This window comes from Oncorhynchus masou, chromosome 2 (genome assembly GCF_036934945.1).
Source record: "Oncorhynchus masou masou isolate Uvic2021 chromosome 2, UVic_Omas_1.1, whole genome shotgun sequence".
Classification (NCBI taxonomy): domain Eukaryota; kingdom Metazoa; phylum Chordata; class Actinopteri; order Salmoniformes; family Salmonidae; genus Oncorhynchus; species Oncorhynchus masou.
Genome location: NC_088213.1, coordinates 12,114,166 through 12,137,855, shown reverse-complemented (window position 1 = coordinate 12,137,855; position 23,690 = coordinate 12,114,166). Strand labels below are relative to the sequence as shown.

The window sequence follows — 23,690 nt, the reverse complement described above, 5'->3', positions numbered from 1 at the left end:
AGCTCTTGTCCTGGCTGAGGCTGGGGTTGAGGGTGGATGGATGGTTGATTCAGGAGCTCTTGTCCTGGCTGAGGCTGGGGTTGAGGGGTGGATGGAGGGTTGATTCAGGAGCTCTTGTCCTGGCTGAGGCTGGGGTTGAGGGGTGGATGGATGGTCGATTCAGGAGCTCTTGTCCTGGCTGAGGCTGGGGTTGAGGGGTGGATGGATGGTCGATTCAGGAGCTCTTCTCCTGTTTGAGGCTGGGGTTGAGGGGTGGATGGAGGGTCGATTCAGGAGCTCTTCTCCTGTTTGAGGCTGGGGTTGAGGGGTGGATGGAGGGTTGATTCAGGAGCTCTTGTCCTGGCTGGGGCTGGGGTTGAGGGGTGGATGGAGGGTTGATTCAGGAGCTCTTGTCCTGGCTGAGGCTGGGGTTGAGGGGTGGATGGAGGGTTGATTCAGGAGCTCTTGTCCTGGCTGGGGCTGGGGTTGAGGGGTGGATGGAGGGTTGATTCAGGAGCTCTTGCCCTGGCTGAGGCTGGGGTTGAGGGTGGATGGAGGGTTGATTCAGGAGCTCTTGTCCTGGCTGAGGCTGGAGTTGAGGGGTGGATGGAGGGTCGCGGTGGAGAGCTGCTCGTAGCTGGGTAGGCTATCCTGGCTGGGGACACCTGCCCCACCCTGTGACCTCCTCCTACCTTGCCCCTGTGCTCCCCCCATTTCCCCCTGCCCCTGGCTTGTCCCAGACAACAGCTGGGTAAGGGACTCTGCGATTTGGTTGAGTGTCTGGTCCATACGTTGTATCTGTAAGTAGATGGACAAACAGAAAATTCAATGCTGTACAGATCAATATAATATATTTTATAGATACTCTTTCTATGTTATTGTCTGTTTTTGCAGAAAATGGAAATGTGTATTCTAATTTTCTCGTCATCTGCCTTTTTCAGGCAAATCACCAAATCCTTTTCATCTTGGGAAAACAAACCAAGACATTATCATCCCTCATTAAATGATCAAAAGAGTTTTAATGAAAGCCAAAAAAAATAGAAAACTTGAAAGGTTTTGTAAATGAAAATCCACCCTGGTTTCTCAACTCCTATTTAGGGATATCATTAGGGGACTGATTATGTCAGTATTGAGTGAATTCCCTCCTATCAGACCTCTGTGCTGGACTGAAACACAGTTGAACCAAATTGGTGGCTTTTCTATAGTCAAACTGACTTGGCACAAACCGATTTGGCACAAAATGGCTGCTGTGTGTCACTGAGTTGGGTGCTTAACATTGGCTGTGGGTAAGATGGCACAAAATGGAGGGCTTTGAAATCTGATTAAAGGCACAATAGAAATGACAGCCGTAGATGAGTAGCCATACTCTGTTCAGAGGGTGTAACGTGGCGTAACGTCCTACCTTGTCCTCCATCCTGTTGAGTCTGGAGCCGATGGTGTTGGTGCCTTTGTCTTTGGCTTTGTCTTTTGCCCCAGGGGCATCATGGTCCAAGTCATAGAACAGCAAAACAAGACGACGTAACAAGAAACAAGAAGAGACGTAAGATTCTGTAAGATACAATAGAGATATAGTACTGTGTCCAGCCCCTCTAAGATGCTGTAAGATACAGTAGAGATATAGTACTGTGTCCAGCCCCTCTAAGATGCTGTAAGATAGAGTACACTGTGTCCAGCCCCTCTAAGATTCTGTAAATTAGAGATATAGTACACTGTGTCCAGCCCCTCTAAGATACTGTAAATTAGAGATATAGTACACTGTGTCCAGCCCCTCTAAGATTCTGTAAATTAGAGATATAGTACACTGTGTCCAGCCCCTCTAAGATTCTGTAAGATACAGTAGAGATATAGTACTGTGTCCAGCCCCTCTAAGATGCTGTAAGATACAATAGAGATATAGTACTGTGTCCAGCCCCTCTAAGATGCTGTAAGATACAATAGAGATATAGTACTGTGTCCAGCCCCTCTAAGATTCTGTAAGATACAGTAGAGATATAGTACACTGTGTCCAGCCCCTCTAAGATGCTGTAAGATACAATAGAGATATAGTACTGTGTCCAGCCCCTCTAAGATTCTGTAAGATACAGTAGAGATATAGTACACTGTGTCCAGCCCCTCTAAGATGCTGTAAGATACAATAGAGATATAGTACTGTGTCCAGCCCCTCTAAGATTCTGTAAGATACAGTAGAGATATAGTACTGTGTCCAGCCCCTCTAAGACTCTGTAAGATACAATAGAGATATAGTACTGTGTCCAGCCCCTCTAAGATTCTGTAAGATACAGTAGAGATATAGTACTGTGTCCAGCCCCTCTAAGACTCTGTAAGATACAATAGAGATATAGTACTGTGTCCAGCCCCTCTAAGATACTGTAAGATACTGTAGAGAACTGTTTACCTGAGCTAGTCTGGAACAGGGTCAGCTTCCCTAGAGACTGGTCCAGTCTAGAGGAGAATTAAACACATTGAATGCAGTGCTTTGGGTTATTTACAGGTGCAGTCACAGCACAGCATGCCGCACTCACCTGGGTCAAAATCTGAGAGAGAAAGTCAGACACAAAATGTAATTTCCGTGGTGATAAGGAGGATATTTATTAGTTCAATTTAATGCAGTAAAAAAAATCTTTTTTGACCCAGACGAGTGTGACAAAAAAAAAAGACTGCATCCCCACTGGGCAAAAACTGGTTGAAACAACGTTGTTTCCACGTCATTTAAACCCTCAAAAATCTATGTGATGACGTTGTATCAACGTAGAAAACGAATTGGTTTTGCAAAACGTCACCAACGTGAGGGAGGACATTCATCTTTTTTTCACCCAACTTTTAACCTAAATCTAATGACATGGTGATTGCTTTTGTTGATTTGACGTTGTATTCACATTAGTTGACAACTCAACTAAATGTAAATCAAAACTAGATGTTGAACTGATGTCTATGCCCAGTGGGTCTGTAGTGTGCAAGTCACATGCGCTGACCCGCATAAAGACCTTGATATCAATTTCAAATAAACGGGACTTAGGAGACCGTTTGAGATGCAGCCCACCTTCTCTGTAGCTCCTTGATGCGCACCATGAGGTTCAGGTGTCCTTGGGAATACTGCTCGATCACGTCTCGCACGTCATAGGGCTTACGTGCTTGCTGCAGAACACACACACAGTGTTAATCACCCTCAGCAGTAAAAACTCTAAACAACTCAACAGATCAAAAAGCTGCCATCGTGTAAAAATGAGTCTTTCTAACACAGTTTGCGAAAAGAAGTTTGAGTTGCAGACTTGAGAATATATGAAAAGATCTCTCTCTGATGTAAGCACACCAGACAGTCATACCACACGCACACACAATTATTGAAAGAAGTCAAGACAATACACAGACATCCCCCAAAAATGGCATATTGCAGCTTTAAAGCTGAAAACTTTAAAGCTTTAAACTATGACTTAAAACACTCATGGTGTTAACCCACTTTAATCTGAGAACTATGATTTAAAACACTCAGGGTGTTAACCCACTTTAATCTGAGAACTATGATTTAAAACACTCATGGAGTTAACCCACTTTAATCTGAGAACTATGATTTAAAACACTCAGGGTGTTAACCCACTTTAATCTGAGTACTATGATTTAAAACACTCATGGAGTTAACCCACTTTGAGTGTTTTTTTCCCTGTCATAAACCGACATGATGTACAGCAGTTGTGTAAAGTACTTCAGTAAAAATACTTTAAAGTACTACTTAAGTCAATTTTTGGGGTATCTGTATTTTACTATTTATATTTTTGACAACTTTTACTTCACTACATTCCTAAAGAAAATATAGTACTTTTTACTCCATACATTTTCCTTGACACCCAAAAGTACTCGTTAAATTTTGAATACTTTGCAGAACAGGAAAAGTCCAATTCACACTAAACAGAGAACATCCCTGGTCATCCCTACTGCCTCTGATCTGGAGGACTCACTAAACAGAGAACATCCCTGGTCATCCTCTGATCTGGAGGACTCACTAAACAGAGAACATCCCTGGTCATCCCTACTGCCTCTGATCTGGTGGACTCACTAAACAGAGAACATCCCTGGTCATCCCTACTGCCTCTGATGTGGAGGACTCACTAAACAGAGAACATCCCTGGTCATCCCTACTGCCTCTGATCTGGAGGACTCACTAAACAGAGAACATCCCTGGTCATCCCTACTGCCTCTGATCTGGAGGACTCACTAAACAGAGAACATCCCTGGTCATCCCTACTGCCTCTGATCTGGAGGACTCACTAAACAGAGAACATCCCTGGTCATCCCTACTGCCTCTGATCTGGAGGACTCACTAAACAGAGAACATCCCTGGTCATCCCTACTGCCTCTGATCTGGAGGACTCACTAAACAGAGAACATCCCTGGTCATCCCTACTGCCTCTGATCTGGAGGACTCACTAAACAGAGAACATCCCTGGTCATCCCTACTGCCTCTGATCTGGAGGAGTCACTAAACAGAGAACATCCCTGGTCATCCCTACTGCCTCTGATCTGGAGGACTCACTAAACAGAGAACATCCCTGGTCATCCCTACTGCCTCTGATCTGGAGGACTCACTAAACAGAGAACATCCCTGGTCATCCCCACTGCCTCTGATCTGGAGGACTCACTAAACAGAGAACATCCCTGGTCATCCCTACTGCCTCTGATCTGGAGGACTCACTAAACAGAGAACATCCCTGGTCATCCCTACTGCCTCTGATCTGGAGGACTCACTAAACAGAGAACATCCCTGGTCATCCCTACTGCCTCTGATCTGGAGGACTCACTAAACAGAGAACATCCCTGGGCATCCCTACTGCCTCTGATCTGGAGGACTCACTAAACAGAGAACATCCCTGGGCATCCCTACTGCCTCTGATCTGGAGGACTCACTAAACAGAGAACATCCCTGGTCATCCCTACTGCCTCTGATCTGGAGGACTCACTAAACAGAGAACATCCCTGGTCATCCCTACTGCCTCTGATCTGGAGGACTCACTAAACAGAGAACATCCCTGGTCATCCTCTGATCTGGAGGACTCACTAAACAGAGAACATCCCTGGGCATCCCTACTGCCTCTGATCTGGAGGACTCACTAAACAGAGAACATCCCTGGTCATCCTCTGATCTGGAGGACTCACTAAACAGAGAACATCCCTGGTCATCCCTACTGCCTCTGATCTGGAGGACTCACTAAACAGAGAACATCCCTGGTCATCCACTACTGCCTCTGATCTGGAGGACTCACTAAACAGAGAACATCCCTGGTCATCCCTACTGCCTCTGATCTGGAGGACTCACTAAACAGAGAACATCCCTGGTCATCCCTACTGCCTCTGATCTGGAGGACTCACTAAACAGAGAACATCCCTGGTCATCCCACTGCCTCTGATCTGGAGACTCACTAAACAGAGAACATCCCTGGTCATCCTCACTGCCTCTCCCTGATCTGGCAGACTCACTAAACAGAGAACATCCCTGGTCATCCCTACTGCCTCTGATCTGGCAGGACTCACTAAACAGAGAACATCCCTGGGCATCCCTACTGCCTCTGATCTGGAGGACTCACTAAACAGAGAACATCCCTGGTCATCCCTACTGCCTCTGATCTGGAGGACTCACTAAACAGAGAACATCCCTGGTCATCCCTACTGCCTCTGATCTGGAGGACTCACTAAACAGAGAACATCCCTGCATTTGTTTGATAACTCACTTCCCTGGTCATCCTGTCTCCCTGCGCATCCCTACTGATCTGGAGGACTCACTAAACAGAGAACATCCCTGGTCATCCCCACTCCATCTGGAGGACTTAAACAAAACATCCCTGTCATCCCCACTTTGATCTGGTGGACTCATAAACAGAGAACATCCCTGGTATCCCTTACTACCTCTGATCTGGAGGACTCACTAAACAGAGAACATCCCTTATCCCTATGTTTCTGGAGGACTCACTAAACAGATATCTCTGGTATCCCCACTGCCTCTGATCTGGAGGACTCACTAACAGGTTATCCCTGGTCATCCCCACTTCTGATCTGGAGGACTCACTAAACAGAGAACATCCCTGGTCATCCCCACTGCGCTATACCATCACAAGTGATCTGGTGGACTCACTAAACAGAGAACATCCTCATTTTCTGATCTGGAGGACTCACTAAACAGAGAACATCCCTTCCCTACTGCCTCTGATCTGGAGGACTCACTAAACAGGAACATCTCTTTCCCCACCATCTGGAGGACTCACTAAACAGAGAATATCCCTATCCTTCCTCTGATCTGGAGGACTCACTAAACAGAGAACATCCCTGGTCATCCTGATCTGGAGGACTCACTAAACAGAGAACATCCCTGTCCCTACTGCCTCTGATCTGGAGTGACTCACTAAACAGAGAACATCCCTGGGCATCCCTACTGCCTCTGATCTGGAGGACTCACTAAACAGAGAACATCCCTGGGCATCCCTACTGCCTCTGATCTGAGACTCACTAAACCAAATGCTTTGTTTGTAAATTATGTCTGAATGTTGGACCTCTGGCTTTCCATAAATTTACAAAACTGTGTCATCTGGTTTGCCTAATATAAGATGGTGATTTATACTTTTACTTTTTAACTTTAGTATGTTTTACACAGATATGTAATACAGGTTAACAGGTTAAGTATATTTTTAACCAAATACACAGACTTATACACAAGTAAAAATTTACTGGGTGACTTTTACTTCACTCATTTTCTATTTAGGTATCTTTACTTTTACACAAGTATGACAGGTACTTTTTCCACCACTGATGTACAGTATCTATCCTTCACAGCCACTAGGTGTGTTTGACTGTGGAGTCAGTTTCTCTGTGCGTGCCGTGCAGTGTGCTAACAGGGTAGAGCCGTGGGCCTGTAGCCAGGAACACTGCCTCAGCTGAACTCAGGACTCAACACGTAGACTCAGACGTTACTGCACTTCAACACAGCCTCACAGTAGATGGTGTTCCAAACATATGTCACCAGATCAAACACACCTACTGCACACACACACACACACACACACACACACACACACACACACACACACACACACACACACACACACACACACACACACACACACACACACACACACACACACACACACACACACACACACATCACCAGTCTCTTCAACTAAAACCCTGGAAAACACACTACAGAGTATTCTAGAACCCTAAAGACAGCCTGATCACTCAAACACTAAGCCCACACACACAACCATAATAACACTACAATCCAAAACCAAGTCCAAATCCTCCCCACCACCACCCTCCCATCCCCCACGCACACTACTGAGAACCCAGACACACACAGACTCAAAGGCAAACCCACAACATGAGTGATGTCCGCTGTCCTGCTTTTCAGCCTGGGGGAAGAGTCTCTTCATTGACTGACTATGTTAGTTTTAGGCTGAGCTCCACAACACCTGCTCAGACAGCAGTGTGAAGCTGCCTGTTTGTCCTGGAGTCCCGGTGTGACTTGATCAAGGCAGCCTGTCTGGAAGGCAAACAGTCACACCGAAGTGAGGACAAGCAGACCCGTTAAGAGGACGTGAGGACAGGCAGTCCCGTTAAGAGGTGGGTAAACAGTCATCAGCGTGACATCATTGTCCCAAACACTGTCTAGCGCTAGTCTGCGGCTAACAGCCTGCTGATAAAACAGGATATGCTGTGTGTTGACTGCTGAGGGCAACCAGAAAGAACCAGGATGGGGGGCGAGAGAGGAGGGAAGAAGGGGGGTGGGGCAAGAGAGGAGGGAAGGGGGGCGAGAGAGGGAGGGAAGGGGGGGGCAAGAAAGGAGGGAAGAGGGGGGTGAGGTGGGGCGAGAGAGGAGGGAAGAAGGGGGTGAAGGGGGGCGAGAGAGGAGGGAAGGGGGGTGAGGTGGGGCGAGAGAGAGGAGGGAGAAGGGGGGGTGAGGTGGGGCGAGAGAGGAGGGAAGAAGGGGGTGAAGGGGGCGAGAGAGGAGGGAAGAAGGGGGTGAAGGGGGGCGAGAGAGGAGGGAAGAGGGGGGGGGCGAGAGAGGAGGAAAGAGGGGGGGCGAGAGAGGAGGGAAGAAGGGGGGTGAAGGGGGGCGAGAGAGGAGGGAAGGGGGGGACGAGAGAGGAGGGAAGAAGGGGGTGGGAGGGGGGGGCGAGAGAGGAGGGAAGAGGGGGGGAGAGAGGAGGGAAGAAGGGGGGAGGTGTGAATGTATAGAGTGGATTGTAATGGTGTTAGGGTAGAGAGGGAAGGAGGAAAGAGCTGAAATAGCAGTAGACCAGGGTGCAAATACATGTGCATTTGAGTATTTATTTAAATACTTTTTTCTGTGTATTTGATTATTTTCAAATAAACAGCCCAAAACAAGTACTTTTATTTGAGGATTTGAATGGTTATTTGTGAAAAAATAATAATAATTGTCGACCAAAATGTACGTGAAAGTACTTTCAAATGTTTCAAATGCACGGGTTAAATGCATGGGTTAAATGCATGGGTTACATGCATGGGTTAAATGCACGGGTTAAATGCACGGGTTAAATGCACGGGTTAAATGCACGGGTTAAATGCACGGGTTAAATGCACGGGTTAAATGCACGGGTTAAATGCACGGGTTAAATGCACGGGTTAAATGCATGGGTTAAAATGCATGGTTAAATGCATGGGTTAAATGCATGGGTTAAAATGCATGGGTTAAAATGCATTCGAGTCAGTGTATTTGAGAATTTGTTTTATACTTTCCAAGTCTATTTACAAATACATTTCAATATTCAACTACTTGTTTTTTTAAATATTTGAATACTTGTTTTGATAAATAATTAAAATACCTGAAATAGTATTTGAACCCAAGTGTGGTAGCCTATACCAGAATGTAGGTAGTGGTATCTGTCAATACAGTGGATCGTTCCGCTGGTCAAAAACACTCCTACAAACAACGTACCCACCTGGAATCTCTTCTTAGCGACAAAGTAGCGCATCCGTAGGATCACGTGGATAGCTGCTCTGTGACTCCCCTGCAGCCTGTGTGAGGGAGATGGCTATGAGGGATTTGTTTTATAGTATTCAGAAAGTATTCACATCCCTTAACTTGTTCCACATTCAGTTGTGTTACAGTCTGAATTTAACATTTATTAAATGTAAAAAATAACATAAAAACTGTGTCACTGATCTACACACAATACCCCATAATGTCACTGATCTACACACAATGTCACTGATCTACACACAATACCCCATAATGTCACTGATCTACACACAATACCCCATAATGTCACTGATCTACACACAATACCCCATAATGTCACTGATCTACACACAATACCCCATAATGTCACTGGCCTACACACAATACCCCATAATGTCACTGGCCTACACACAATACCCCATAATGTCACTCCTACACACAATACCCCATAATGTCACTGGCCTACACACAATACCCCATAATGTCACTGATCTACACACAATACCCCATAATGTCACTGGCCTACACACAATACCCCATAATGTCACTGATCTACACACAATACCCCATAATGTCACTGATCTACACACAATACCCCATAATGTCACTGATCTACACCAATACCCCATAATGTCACTGGCCTACACACAATACCCCATAATGTCACTGATCTACACACAATACCCCATAATGTCACTGGCCTACACACAATACCCCATAATGTCACTGATCTACACACAATACCCCATAATGTCACTGGCCTACACACAATACCCCATAATGTCACTGATCTACACACAATACCCCATAATGTCACTGATCTACACAATAATACCCCATAATGTCACTGATCTACACACAATACCCCATAATGTCACTGATCTACACACAATACCCCATAATGTCACTGGCCTACACACAATACCCCATAATGTCACTGATCTACACACAATACCCCATAATGTCACTGATCTACACACAATACCCCATAATGTCACTGATCTACACACAATACCCCATAATGTCACTGGCCTACACACAATACCCCATAATGTCACTGATCTACACACAATACCCCATAATGTCACTGATCTACACACAATACCCCATAATGTCACTGATCTACACACAATACCCCATAATGTCACTGGCCTACACACAATACCCCATACCCCATAATGTCACTGATCTACACACAATACCCCATAATGTCACTGATCTACACACAATACCCCATAATGTCACTGATCTACACACAATACCCCATAATGTCACTGGCCTACACACAATACCCCATAATGTCACTGATCTACACACAATACCCCATAATGTCACTGATCTACACACAATACCCCATAATGTCACTGATCTACACACAATACCCCATAATGTCACTGGCCTACACACAATACCCCATAATGTCACTGGCCTACACACAATACCCCATAATGTCACTGGCCTACACACAATACCCCATAATGTCACTGATCTACACACAATACCCCATAATGTCACTGGCCTACACACAATACCCCATAATGTCACTGGCCTACACACAATACCCCATAATGTCACTGATCTACACACAATACCCCATAATGTCACTGATCTACACACAATACCCCATAATGTCACTGATCTACACACAATACCCCATAATGTCACTGGCCTACACACAATACCCCATAATGTCACTGGCCTACACACAATACCCCATAATGTCACTGGCCTACACACAATACCCCATAATGTCACTGGCCTACACAATACCCCATAATGTCACTGGCCTACACACAATACCCCATAATGTCACTGGCCTACACACAATACCCCATAATGTCACTGGCCTACACACAATACCCCATAATGTCACTGGCCTACACACAATACCCCATAATGTCACTGGCCTACACACAATACCCCATAATGTCACTGGCCTACACACAATACCCCAAATGTCACTGGCCTATTTTTGTTTACAAATACCCCATAATGTCACTGGCCTACACACAATACCCCATAATGTCACTGAATCTACACACAATACCCCATAATGTCACTGGCCTACACACAATACCCCATAATGTCACTGATCTACACACAATACCCCATAATGTCACTGATCTACACACAATACCCCATAATGTCACTGGCCTACACACAATACCCCATAATGTCACTGAAAACCAGTCACAAATATGGATCAACCATAGATACTGTCACTGACAGTGTGAAAAAAATGCCTGTACAGAATGTATCCTGACACACAATACCCCATAATGTCACTGATCTACACAATACCCCATAATGTCACTGATCTACACAAATACCCCATAATGTCACTGGCCTACACACAATACCCCATAATGTCACTGGCCTACACACAATACCCCATAATGTCACTGGCCTACACACAATACCCCATAATGTCAAAGTGGAATTGTGTTTTCCTATTTTTGTTTACAAATGAATTCAAAATGAAAAGATGAAATGTCTTGAGTAAGTATTCAACCCTTTTGTCATGACAAGCCTGAATACGTTCAGGAGTTAAACAGTTTGTTAACAAGTCACATAATCAGTTGCACGGACTCACTCTGTGTGCAATAATAATACATTGTTGAATGACTACCTCATCTCTGTACACCACACAAACAATTATCTGTAAAGTCCCTCAGTCGAGCAGTGAATTTCAAACACAGATTCAACCACAAAGACCAGGGAGGTTTTCCAATGACTCACAAAGAAGGGCACCTATTGGTACTACAAAGGTACAGGTGTTCTTCCTAACTCAGTTGACAGAAAGGAAGGAAACCACTCAGGGATTTCACCATGAGGCCCATTGTGACTTTAAAACAGTTACAGAGTTGAATGGTTGTGATGGGAGAAAACTGAGGATGGATCAACAACATGGTAGTTACTCCACAATACCGATCTAAATGACAGCGTGAAAAAAATAACGCCTGTACAGAATGTATCTATTCCAAAACATTTATCTGTATGCAACAAGGCACTAAAGTAATACTTCAATACAATGTGGCAAAGCAATTCACTTTTAAGTCACTGGGAAATGGTTCCAATTAACCTTTCAGCAGGACAATAACCTAAAACACAAGGCCAAATATACACTGGAGTTGCTTACTAACTATCCAGGAATATTCTCAAGTCACAACTAGTCAAGTAAACCATACTGTCACAAGGAAATTCATTTGTTCTATACCCTACAACAGTGGTTCTCAACTGGTTTTGCCCGGGGACCCAAATTGAACCAGGTCTGGTCTCATCACGCCCAGAGTGGTACTTTAACACGGGTCTCAGTCGCGCCCCAATATTCGAATCGCAAAAATAATCGTCAAAATATAAATCTGGAAAACTATATTTGTATTTTCAAATGCTATATTGATAGTAAATGTAGCAATTATATGACAAGGGAACAACATTCCCAACTCTTTCATTGTCAAATAATACCGTTTTGCCCATATGAAGAATGTTAATAAACTCATTGGCTTGAGACCACAAAATCAACAAACATAGCACTGATAATAGCTCTATATTGGAAATACTGTGATTGAAGAAAACATTTTCAGAAATTAAATGACCAATAAAAAATATGTGTTATCATGTCTACACACTTTCTCCTTGTTTTAAGTTATTTGAGTTCAGAGAACCTTTCTTCATACCTTATTATTATATTTTATACTCCCATGACCCAATCAAAACCTCCCTTGTCCCCAAATGTTGGTTGTGACCCACCAGTTGAGAATCGCTGTCCTAGAGCATGAGGGTAATTGTGTAGCTGAAGAGTGTCAGGGTGTGTCAGCATAAATGCTGCCTAAATTGACCCTGTGCCTCATTTCTCCTGAATAAACAGATGGAGCCAGATTGAGACGGGACCATTCCCTACAGACTACACTTCCAGCAGAGAGTTGAGGGCTGATTATCCAATGAGGCTTCATTCACAGCAATCACTGGTCCCACTGGACACAGACAGGTTTAACGTTTGGTTTTCATTTACATTTGGTTGAGTTGTAAACTAACTTGAAATAAATTAATAGAACCTGTAGTCTGTCTGGTCACAAAAAACCTGTAGTGGTCATATGTCATTGGATTTAGGTAAACATTTTTGGTGAAAAAGACAATTCCCTTATGTTGGCTTTTTGCAAAACCAATCAGTTTTCCACAGTGATTGAACGTCATCACATAAACATTTTTCGGTTGAAATTACATGGAAACAACATTGATTCATCCACTTTTTGCCCAGTGGGTGTCAACTAAGTGGTTTTGAACCATACAGTAAATAAATATATTGATGAATATGTATGTGGCTCAGAAACACCAAGTCTGTCTGGTCTCATTACCCGATAGAACCAGAACTGTTTTATACTCAATGTCTTGTCATTTGCCTCTGATAAAGTGGCTCAACTAACATGGGTGGTTCCAGAACGTCAGTGGATCGGTCTTTGAGTGTCGTTGTGAACACTAAGCCCAGAGTGGTGCTTTAACACGGGTGGTTCCAGAACGTCAGTGGATCGGTCTTTGAGTGTCATTGTGAACACTAAGCCCAGAGTGGTGAACTTGGATCTGGTCTTTGAAACACTGGGTGGTGTCCAGAACGTCAGTGGATCGGTCTTTGAGTGTCGTTGTGAACACTAAGCCCAGAGTGGTGCTTTAACACGGGTGGTCAGTCCTTTCTGATCACCCTGATAGAACACTAAGTCAGTGGATCGGTCTTTGATCACCCTGTGTCTGGTCTCATCACCCTGATAGAACCTTGTGAACACCCTGATAGAACCTGTAGTCTGTCTGGTCTCATCACCCTGATAGAACCTGTAGTCTGTCTGGTCTCATCACCCTGATAGAACCTGTAGTCTGTCTGGTGATAGAACCTTGGTCTGTCTGGTCTCAACCCTGATAGAACCTGTAGTCTAACCCAGATAGAACCTGTAGTCTGTCTGGTCTCATCACCCTGATAGAACCTGGTGGGTCTCATGGTCCTGGTGCTGGTATCACCCTGCATCCATTGATAGAACCTGGTCTGATCACCCTGATAGAACCTAGTCTGTCTGGTCTCATCACCCTGATAGAACCTGTAGTCTGTCTGGTCTCATCACCCTGATAGAACCTGTAGTCTGTCTGGTCTCATCACCCCTGTAGTCTGATAGAACCTGTCTGAACCTGTATCACCCTGTCTGTCTCTGGTCTCATCACCCTGATAGAACCTGTAGTCTGTCTGGTCTCATCACCCTGATAGAACCTGTAGTCTGTCTGGTCTCATCACCCTGATAGAACCTGTAGTCTGTCTGGTCTCATCACCCTGATAGAACCTGTAGTCTGTCTGGCCTCATCACCCTGATAGAACCTGTAGTCTGTCTGGTCTCATCAACCCTGATAGAACCGGTAGTCTGTCTGGTCTCATCACCCCTGATAGAACCTGTAGTCTGTCTGGTCTCATCACCCTGATAGAACCTGTAGTCTGTCTGGTCTCATCACCCTGATAGAACCGTAGTCTGTCTGGTCTCATCACCCTGATAGAACCTGTAGTCTGTCTGGTCTCATCACCCTGATAGAACCTGTAGTCTGTCTGGTCTCATCACCCTGATAGAACCGGTAGTCGGTCTGGTCTCATCACCCTGATAGAACCGGTAGTCTGTCTGGTCTCATCACCCTGATAGAACCCTGTAGGTCTGTCTGGTCTCATCACCCTGATAGAACCTCTGTCTGGCCCTCAGATAGAACCTGTAGTCTGTCTGGTCTCATCACCCTGTAGAACTGGTCTCATCACCCTGATAGAACCTGTAGTCCTGTCTGTCTGGTCTCATCACCCTGATAGAACCTGTAGTCTGTCTGGTCTCATCACCCTGATAGAACCTGTAGTCTGTCTGGTCTCATCACCCTGATAGAACCTGTAGACTGTCTGGTCTCATCACCCTGATAGAACCTGTAGTCTGTCTGGTCTCATCACCCTCCTGTAGTCTGTCTGGTCTCATCACCCTATAGAACCTGTAGTCTGTCATGGAACCTCATCACCCTGATAGAACCTGTAGTCTGTCTGGTCTCATCACCCTGATAGAACCGTAGTCTGGTCTCATCACCCTGATAGAACCTGTCTCTGGTCTCATCACCCTGATAGAACCTGTAGTCTGTCTGGTCTCATCACCCTGATAGAACCTGTGTCTGGTCTCATCACCCTGATAGAACCTGTCTGTCTGGTCTCATCACCCTGATAGAACCTGTAGTCTGTCTGGTCTCATCACCCTGATAGAACCTGTAGTCTGTCTGGTCTCATCACCCTGATAGAACCTGTAGTCTGTCTGGTCTCATCACCCTGATAGAACCTGTAGTCTGTCTGGTCTCATCACCCTGATAGAACCTGTAGTCTGTCTGGTCTCATCACCCTGATAGAACCGGTAGTCGGTCTGGTCTCATCACCCCGATAGAACCTGTAGTCTGTCTGGTCTCACCCTGATAGAACCCCGTCTGGTCTCATCACCCTGAACCTGATAGAACTGTCTGGTCTCATCACCCTGATAGAACCTGTAGTCTGTCTGGTCTCATCACCCTGATAGAACCTGTAGTCTGTCTGGTCTCATCACCCTGATAGAACCTGTAGTCTGTCTGGTCTCATCACCCTGATAGAACCTGTAGTCTGTCTGGTCTCATCACCCTGATAGAACCTGTAGACTGCCTGGTCTCATCACCGTGATAGAACAGTGAGGGAGCCAGCAGCACACCACTCTGATCTGGGGAGGACTGAGAAAGGGATCTGGGGACATCCACCATGGAGGAAGAGGAATCAAAGGGGGGGTGTGACTGGGTGACTAATAGTCTATTTCAATCTGTCGTCCCTGCACTCTTGCAGTAATCTTACCACCCCTACACAACCATACACGCCAAGCCTAAACCTAGAAGACCATGCACTAACTTTTTCCCCTAGCCTAAACAAACACCCATGGATTTAATCCTGCCTTCTCTCTCCATCTCTCCCCCTCTTTCACCAAAGTGACACTTGGGTGACAAGAGGAGAAATGACCTTGGTAGTGTGGGTCTGGACTGTGTCTGTCTGTCTTTCTGTTTGTTTGTTTGTTTGTTGGGGACAACAACAAGGCAGGCATATGAAAGGAGCTGAAAGTGACAGGAAAAGGTCATGTCATTACTGGTGTCAACACCCTGGTCTAAACAGCCACTCCCTCTCTCTCTGATCTCAGAGCAGCTGACACTGTGATCGTCACAATGCTAGATGAGGACCTCTGGCAAGCAACGTTGACTCCTCCTACTTTCTTTAAGCCAAAAACAACCAAGATGAGGTAACATCTTTGATTTGACACGTTATGAATGTCTATAGGTGCTGCTCTATCTTCATACTAGTAGCTGTTAATGACCGAGGGGAGTCTTAAACCAAACGACAAACAGCAGCACTATCACAAAATGGCCGCCCCCTCCCCTGCTATCATTGTGCTACAGATTGTGGAGTCATCTTGGCTGTTATCTACCAGGGAGCTGAACAGTAGCTGCCTGCCATTCATTCCTCCCCAGTGCCCTCCCCTGACGGGAAAGAAAAGAGCTACCTCCTCGACTGCCCACCACTGCAATCAGGATAAGATCAACAGGAACCTTATCTTGTTGGTCAAAGTACACCACATGTTGACTCATCAAAACAATGGCAAGAAACATTAAAGGCCAGTAGGAAGATCCAGGAACGTTTTACAAATCTCAAATAACTGCTGTGTCATATGAGCAAAATCTGCCCATAATAAGCCAGCATCTATCTATCTACAGCCAGTAGTATCTATCTACAGCCAGTAGTATCTATCTACAGCCAGTAGTATCTATCTACAGCCAGTAGTATCTATCTACAGCCAGTAGTATCTATCTACAGCCAGTAGTATCTATCTATAGCCAGTAGTATCTATCTATAGCCAGTAGTATCTATCTACAGCCAGTAGTATCTATCTACAGCCAGTAGTATCTATCTATCTATCTATAGCCAGTAGTATCTATCTATAGCCAGTAGTATCTATCTATAGCCAGTAGTATCTATCTACAGCCAGTAGTATCTATCTACAGCCAGTAGTATCTATCTACAGCCAGTAGTATCTATCTACAGCCAGTAGTATCTATCTACAGCCAGTAGTATCTATCTACAGCCAGTAGTATCTATCTATAGCCAGTAGTATCTATCTACAGCCAGTAGTATCTATCTATAGCCAGTAGTATCTATCTATAGCCAGTAGTATCTATCTATAGCCAGTAGTATCTATCTATAGCCAGTAGTATCTATCTATAGTATCTATCTACAGCCAGTAGTATCTATCTACAGCCAGTAGTATCTATCTACAGCCAGTAGTATCTATCTATAGCCAGTAGTATCTATCTATAGCCAGTAGTATCTATCTATAGCCAGTAGTATCTATCTATAGCCAGTAGTATCTATCTACAGCCAGTAGTATCTATCTATAGCCAGTAGTATCTATCTACAGCCAGTAGTATCTATCTATAGCCAGTAGTATCTATCTACAGCCAGTAGTATCTATCTACAGCCAGTAGTATCTATCTATAGCCAGTAGTATCTATCTATAGCCAGTAGTATCTATCTATAGCCAGTAGTATCTATCTATAGCCAGTAGTATCTATCTACAGCCAGTAGTATCTATCTATAGCCAGTATATCTATCTACAGCCAGTAGTATCTATCTATAGTATCTATCAGTAGTATCTATCTACAGCCAGTAGTATCTATCTATAGCCAGTAGTATCTATCTATAGCCAGTAGTATCTATCTATAGCCAGTAGTATCTATCTATAGCCAGTAGTATCTATCTATAGCCAGTAGTATCTATCTACAGCCAGTAGTATCTATCTACAGCCAGTAGTATCTATCTACAGCCAGTAGTATCTATCTACAGCCAGTAGTATCTATCTATAGCCAGTAGTATCTATCTACAGCCAGTAGTATCTATCTATAGCCAGTAGTATCTATCTACAGCCAGTAGTATCTATCTACAGCCAGTAGTATCTATCTATAGTAGTATCTATCTATAGCCAGTATCTATCTACAGCCAGTAGTATCTATCTATAGCCAGTAGTATCTATCTACAGCCAGTAGTATCTATCTATAGTATCTATCTACAGCCAGTAGTATCTATCTATAGCCAGTAGTATCTATCTACAGCCAGTAGTATCTATCTATAGCCAGTAGTATCTATCTACAGCCAGTAGTATCTATCTATAGCCAGTAGTATCTATCTATAGCCAGTAGTATCTATCTATAGCCAGTAGTATCTATCTATAGCCAGTAGTATCTATCTATAGCCAGTAGTATCTATCTACAGCCAGTAGTATCTATCTATAGCCAGTAGTATATATCTACAGCCAGGAGTATCTATCTATAGCCAGTAGCTAGTAGACACCCATTGTTGGAGTCACAGGCCCCAATCAACCAATGATATACCTTACTGTACCTGACAGTAGCCTATCAGGGTAAAACCATCAGCCTATAACACACAGAGATCACTAGAGGACCTGATGTCATAGATCCTCATAGTTACACAGTGTGCTGATTATGGCAGCCATTTTAGTGAAGGAAAAATCAGTCTAATATGCCTAGAAAGTGATTATAATTTTTTTTAAACAATTTTGTACATTTAACCTTTATTTAACTACACCAGTCAGAGTTAAAAACAAATTATTTACAATGACGGCCTACCCCGGCCAAACCTGGATGATGCTGGGCCAATTGCAAGTAAAACTAAATGCATGCTCTTCAACCGATCGCTGCCTGCACCTGCCCGCCCGTCTAGCATCACTACACTGGACGGTTCTGACTTAGAATATGTGGACAACTACAAATACCTAGGTGTCGGGTTAGACTGTAAACTCTCCTTCCAGACTCACATTAAACATCTCCAAACCAAAATTAAATCTAGAATCGGCTTCCTATTTCGCAAACAAAGCATCCTTCACTCATGCTGCCAAACATACCTTCATAAAACTGACCATCCTACTGATCCTCGACTTCGGCGATGTAATTTACAAAATAGCCTCAAACACTCTACTCAATAAATTGGATGCCGTCTATCACAGTGCCATCCGTTTTGTCACCAAAGCCCCATATACTACCCACCACTGCAACCTGTATGATCTCATTCGCTGGCCCACGCTTCATACTCATCACCAAACCCACTGGCTCCAGGTCATCTACAAGTCTCTGCTAGGTAAAGCCCTGACTTATCTCAGCTCACTGGTCACCATAGCAACACCCACCCGTAGCACTCGCTCCAGCAGGTATAGCTCTCTGGTCACCCCCAAAGCCAATTCTTCCTTTGGCCGCCTCTCCTTCCATTTCTCTGCTACCAATGACTGGAACGAACTGCAAAAATCTCTGAAGCTGGAGACTCTTACCTCCCTCACAGATCACTGCACCTGTACATAGCTCATCTGTAAATATCCCATCCAATCTACCTCATCCCCATACTGTATTTATTTATTTATTTATCTTGCTCCTTTGCACCCCAGTATCTCAACTTGCACATTCATCTTCTGCACATCCTACCATTCCAGTGTTTAATTGCTATATTGTAATTACTTTGCAATTACAAATTGTGCACCGCCCTATGGGACTCCCAATCACAGCCAGATATGATACAGCCTGGATTTGAACCAGGGACTGGTTTAGATCGCTGCATCACACGGGAACACAGTGGTCCCTGCTTGTTTAATTAAGGAGCATTGTTTAATGGGGCCGTGCTGTTTTCAAGGGGTTTAGCAGGCAATGGGGCAGAGAGAGGGTCCCCAGTTAATGATGTCCCTGCATGCAATAGCCAGCCTGACCCATTACCCCACTGTTTAGTATGGAGCCTTCAGGGACAGGAACTCAGCCTCATTTACACCACTCTTCTCACAGAGGTCTATATCACAGTGGCTTTCACCATGCCCATGATACGCATACTATGCAAGTGCATTTGTGTGTGTTTGTGAGTGTGTGTGCGCATGCGTCTTTGTGTCTATCTGTGTGTGTCCTCAGGGAGCTAAGTCTTCAGGTATCAGACAAGGTTAGTCATCATCAAGAGAGTTGCAACTGCTGTCACGGTAACTGAGTCTCAACCGCTGTCACGGTAACTGAGGCTCAACCGCTGTCACGGTAACTGAGGCTCAACCGCTGTTACGGTAACTGAGGCTCAACAGCTGTTACGGTAACTGAGGCTCAACAGCTGTTACGGTAACTGAGGCTCAACCGCTGTTACGGTAACTGAGGCTCAACCGCTGTTACGGTAAATGAGGCTCAACAACTGTTAGGGTAAATGAGGCTCAACAGCTGTTACGGTAACTGAGGCGCAACCGCTGTTAGGGTAAATGAGGCTCAACAACTGTTAGGGTAAATGAGGCTCAACAGCTGTTATGGTAACTGAGGCTCAACAGCTGTTACGGTAACTGAGGCTCAACAGCTGTTACGGTAACTGAGGCTCAACCGCTGTTACGGTAAATGAGACTCAACAACTGTTAGGGTAAATGAGGCTCAACAGCTGTTACGGTAACTGAGGCGCAACCGCTGTTACGGTAAATGAGGCTCAACAACTGTTAGGGTAAATGAGGCTCAACCGCTGTTAGGGTAACTGAGGCTCAACCGCTGTTAGGGTAAATGAGGCTCAAACGCTGTTAGGGTAAATGAGGCTCAACCGCTGTTAGGGTAACTGAATGAACTGGGCTCAACCGCTGTTAGGGTAACTGAGGCTCAACCGCTGTTAGGGTAACTGAGGCTCAACCGCTGTTAGGGTAACTGAGGCTCAACCGCTGTTAGGGTAAATGAGGCTCAACCGCTGTTAGGGTAACTGAGGCTCAACCGCTGTTAGGGTAAATGAGGCTCAACCGCTGTTAGGGTAAATGAGGCTCAACCGCTGTTAGGGTAAATGAGGCTCAACCGCTGTTAGGGTAACTGAGGCTCAACCGCTGTTAGGGTAAATGAGGCTCAACAGCTGTTAGGGTAAATGAGGCTCAACCGCTGTTAGGGTAACTGAGGCTCAACCGCTGTTAGGGTAAATGAGGCTCAACCGCTGTTACGGTGAATGAGGCGCAAACGCTGTCACGGTAACTGAGGCTCAACCGCTGTTAGGGTAACTGAGGCTCAACCGCTGTTAGGGTAACTGAGGCTCAACAGCTGTTACGGTAACTGAGTCTCAACAGCTGTTAGGGTAACTGAGGCGCAACCGCTGTTAGGGTAAATGAGGCTCAACCGCTGTTAGGGTAAATGAGGCTCAACCGCTGTTAGGGTAAATGAGGCTCAACAGCTGTTAGGGTAACTGAGGCTCAACCGCTGTTAGGGTAAATGAGGCTCAACAGCTGTTAGGGTAAATGAGGCTCAACCGCTGTTAGGGTAACTGAGGCTCAACCGCTGTTAGGGTAACTGAGGCTCAACCGCTGTTAGGGTAACTGAGGCTCAACCGCTGTTAGGGTAACTGAGGCTCAACCGCTGTTAGGGTAACTGAGGCTCAGGCTGAGGCTCAACCGCTGTTAGGGTAACTGAGGCTCAACCGCTGTTAGGGTAAATGAGGCTCAACCGCTGTTAGGGTAAATGAGGCTCAACCGCTGTTAGGGTAACTGAGGCTCAACCGCTGTTAGGGTAAATGAGGCTCAACAGCTGTTACGGTAACTGAGGCTCAACCGCTGTTAGGGTAAATGAGGCTCAACCGCTGTTAGGGTAACTGAGGCTCAACCGCTGTTAGGGTAACTGAGGCTCAACCGCTGTTAGGGTAACTGAGGCTCAACCGCTGTTAGGGTAACTGAGGCTCAACCGCTGTTAGGGTAAATGAGGCTCAACCGCTGTTAGGGTAAATGAGGCTCAACCGCTGTTAGGGTAAATGAGGCTCAACAGCTGTTAGGGTAACTGAGGCTCAACCGCTGTTAGGGTAACTGAGGCTCAACCGCTGTTAGGGTAAATGAGGCTCAACCACTGTTAGGCTAAATGAGGGTCAACAGCTGTTAGGGTAAATGAGGCTCAACCGCTGTTAGGGTAAATGAGGCTCAACCGCTGTTAGGGTAAATGAGGCTCAACCGCTGTTAGGGTAACTGAGGCTCAACCGCTGTTAGGGTAAATGAGGCTCAACCGCTGTTAGGGTAACTGAGGCTCAACCGCTGTTAGGGTAAATGAGGCTCAACCGCTGTTAGGGTAACTGAGGCTCAACCGCTGTTAAATGAGGCTCAAATGAGGCTCAACCGCTGTTAGGGTAACTGAGGCTCAACCGCTGTTAGGGTAAATGAGGCTCAACCGCTGTTAGGGTAACTGAGGCTCAACCGCTGTTAGGGTAAATGAGGCTCAACCGCTGTTAGGGTAAATGAGGCTCAACCGCTGTTAGGGTAAATGAGGCTCAACCGCTGTTAGGGTAAATGAGGCTCAACCGCTGTTAGGGTAAATGAGGCTCAACCGCTGTTAGGGTAACTGAGGCTCAACTGAGGCTCAACAACGCTGTTAGGGTAAATGAGGCTCAACCGCTGTTAGGGTAACTGAGGCTCAACCGCTGTTAGGGTAACTGAGGCTCAACCGCTGTTAGGGTAAATGAGGCTCAACCGCTGTTAGGGTAACTGAGGCTCAACCGCTGTTAGGGTAACTGAGGCTCAACCGCTGTTAGGGTAAATGAGGCTCAACCGCTGTTAGGGTAAATGAGGCTCAACCGCTGTTAGGGTAACTGAGGCTCAACCGCTGTTAGGGTAAATGAGGCTCAACCGCTGTTAGGGTAACTGAGGCTCAACCGCTCAACCGCTGTTAGGGTAAATGAGGCTCAACCGCTGTTAGGGTAAATGAGGCTCAACCGCTGTTAGGGTAAATGAGGCTCAACCGCTGTTAGGGTAAATGAGGCTCAACCGCTGTTAGGGTAACTGAGGCTCAACCGCTGTTAGGGTAACTGAGGCTCAACCGCTGTTAGGGTAACTGAGGCTCAACCGCTGTTAGGGTAAATGAGGCTCAACCGCTGTTAGGGTAAATGAGGCTCAACCGCTGTTAGGGTAAATGAGGCTCAACCGCTGTTAGGGTAAATGAGGCTCAACAGCTGTTAGGGTAAATGAGGCTCAACCGCTGTTAGGGTAAATGAGGCTCAACCGCTGTTAGGGTAAATGAGGCTCAACCGCTGTTAGGGTAAATGAGGCTCAACCGCTGTTAGGGTAACTGAGGCTCAGGCTGGAAATAGAGCACAGACTGAAAGGGAAACAGACTCACTGGAATGATGTCATTATGATGGGACCAATCAGAAAGCAGGGTTATAATAATGTCATTACGAAAGGCACAATCACAGAGCATGGTTATAACAATGTCATTATGAAGGGACCAATCCGAGAGCAGGGATATGATGACGTCATTATGAATAGACCACTTAGAGAGCAGGGTTATAACAATGTCATTATGAAGGAACCAATTAGAGAGCCGGCTAATGATGATGTCATTGTCTCACTGTGACACGTGGGTGATAGACGACAGACTGAAAGGGAAACAGACTGACTGTGACACGTGGGTGATAGACGACAGACTGAAAGGGAAACAGACTGACTGTGACACGTGGGTGACTGGGGTCAGAACACACTGGTCCTCCTGGTCCAGACTGAAAGGGAAACAGACTGACTGTGACACGGGGTGATAGACGACAGACTGAAAGGGAAACAGACTGACTGTGACACGTGGGTGATACGACACACAGACTGAAAGGGAAACAGACTGACTCAGAATATGACAGCGCCAAGTGACAGAAGATTTAGATCTTATAGACTGAAAG

At 45.4% G+C, this 23,690-nt stretch overlaps 1 protein-coding gene across 1 annotated transcript in view; it reads right to left on the bottom strand.

Annotated features, from left to right (window-relative positions):
* kcnq1.1 (potassium voltage-gated channel, KQT-like subfamily, member 1.1) overlaps nt 1–23,690 on the bottom strand; it is a 49,043-nt gene continuing 25,353 nt past the window's right edge. Inside the window, 6 exon segments of the mRNA XM_064984214.1 lie at nt 1–777; nt 1,382–1,443; nt 2,375–2,421; nt 3,020–3,114; nt 8,922–8,997; nt 23,469–23,509. Coding sequence (XP_064840286.1) covers nt 544–777; nt 1,382–1,443; nt 2,375–2,421; nt 3,020–3,114; nt 8,922–8,997; nt 23,469–23,509 — 555 coding nt within the window. The 3' untranslated portion in view covers nt 1–543.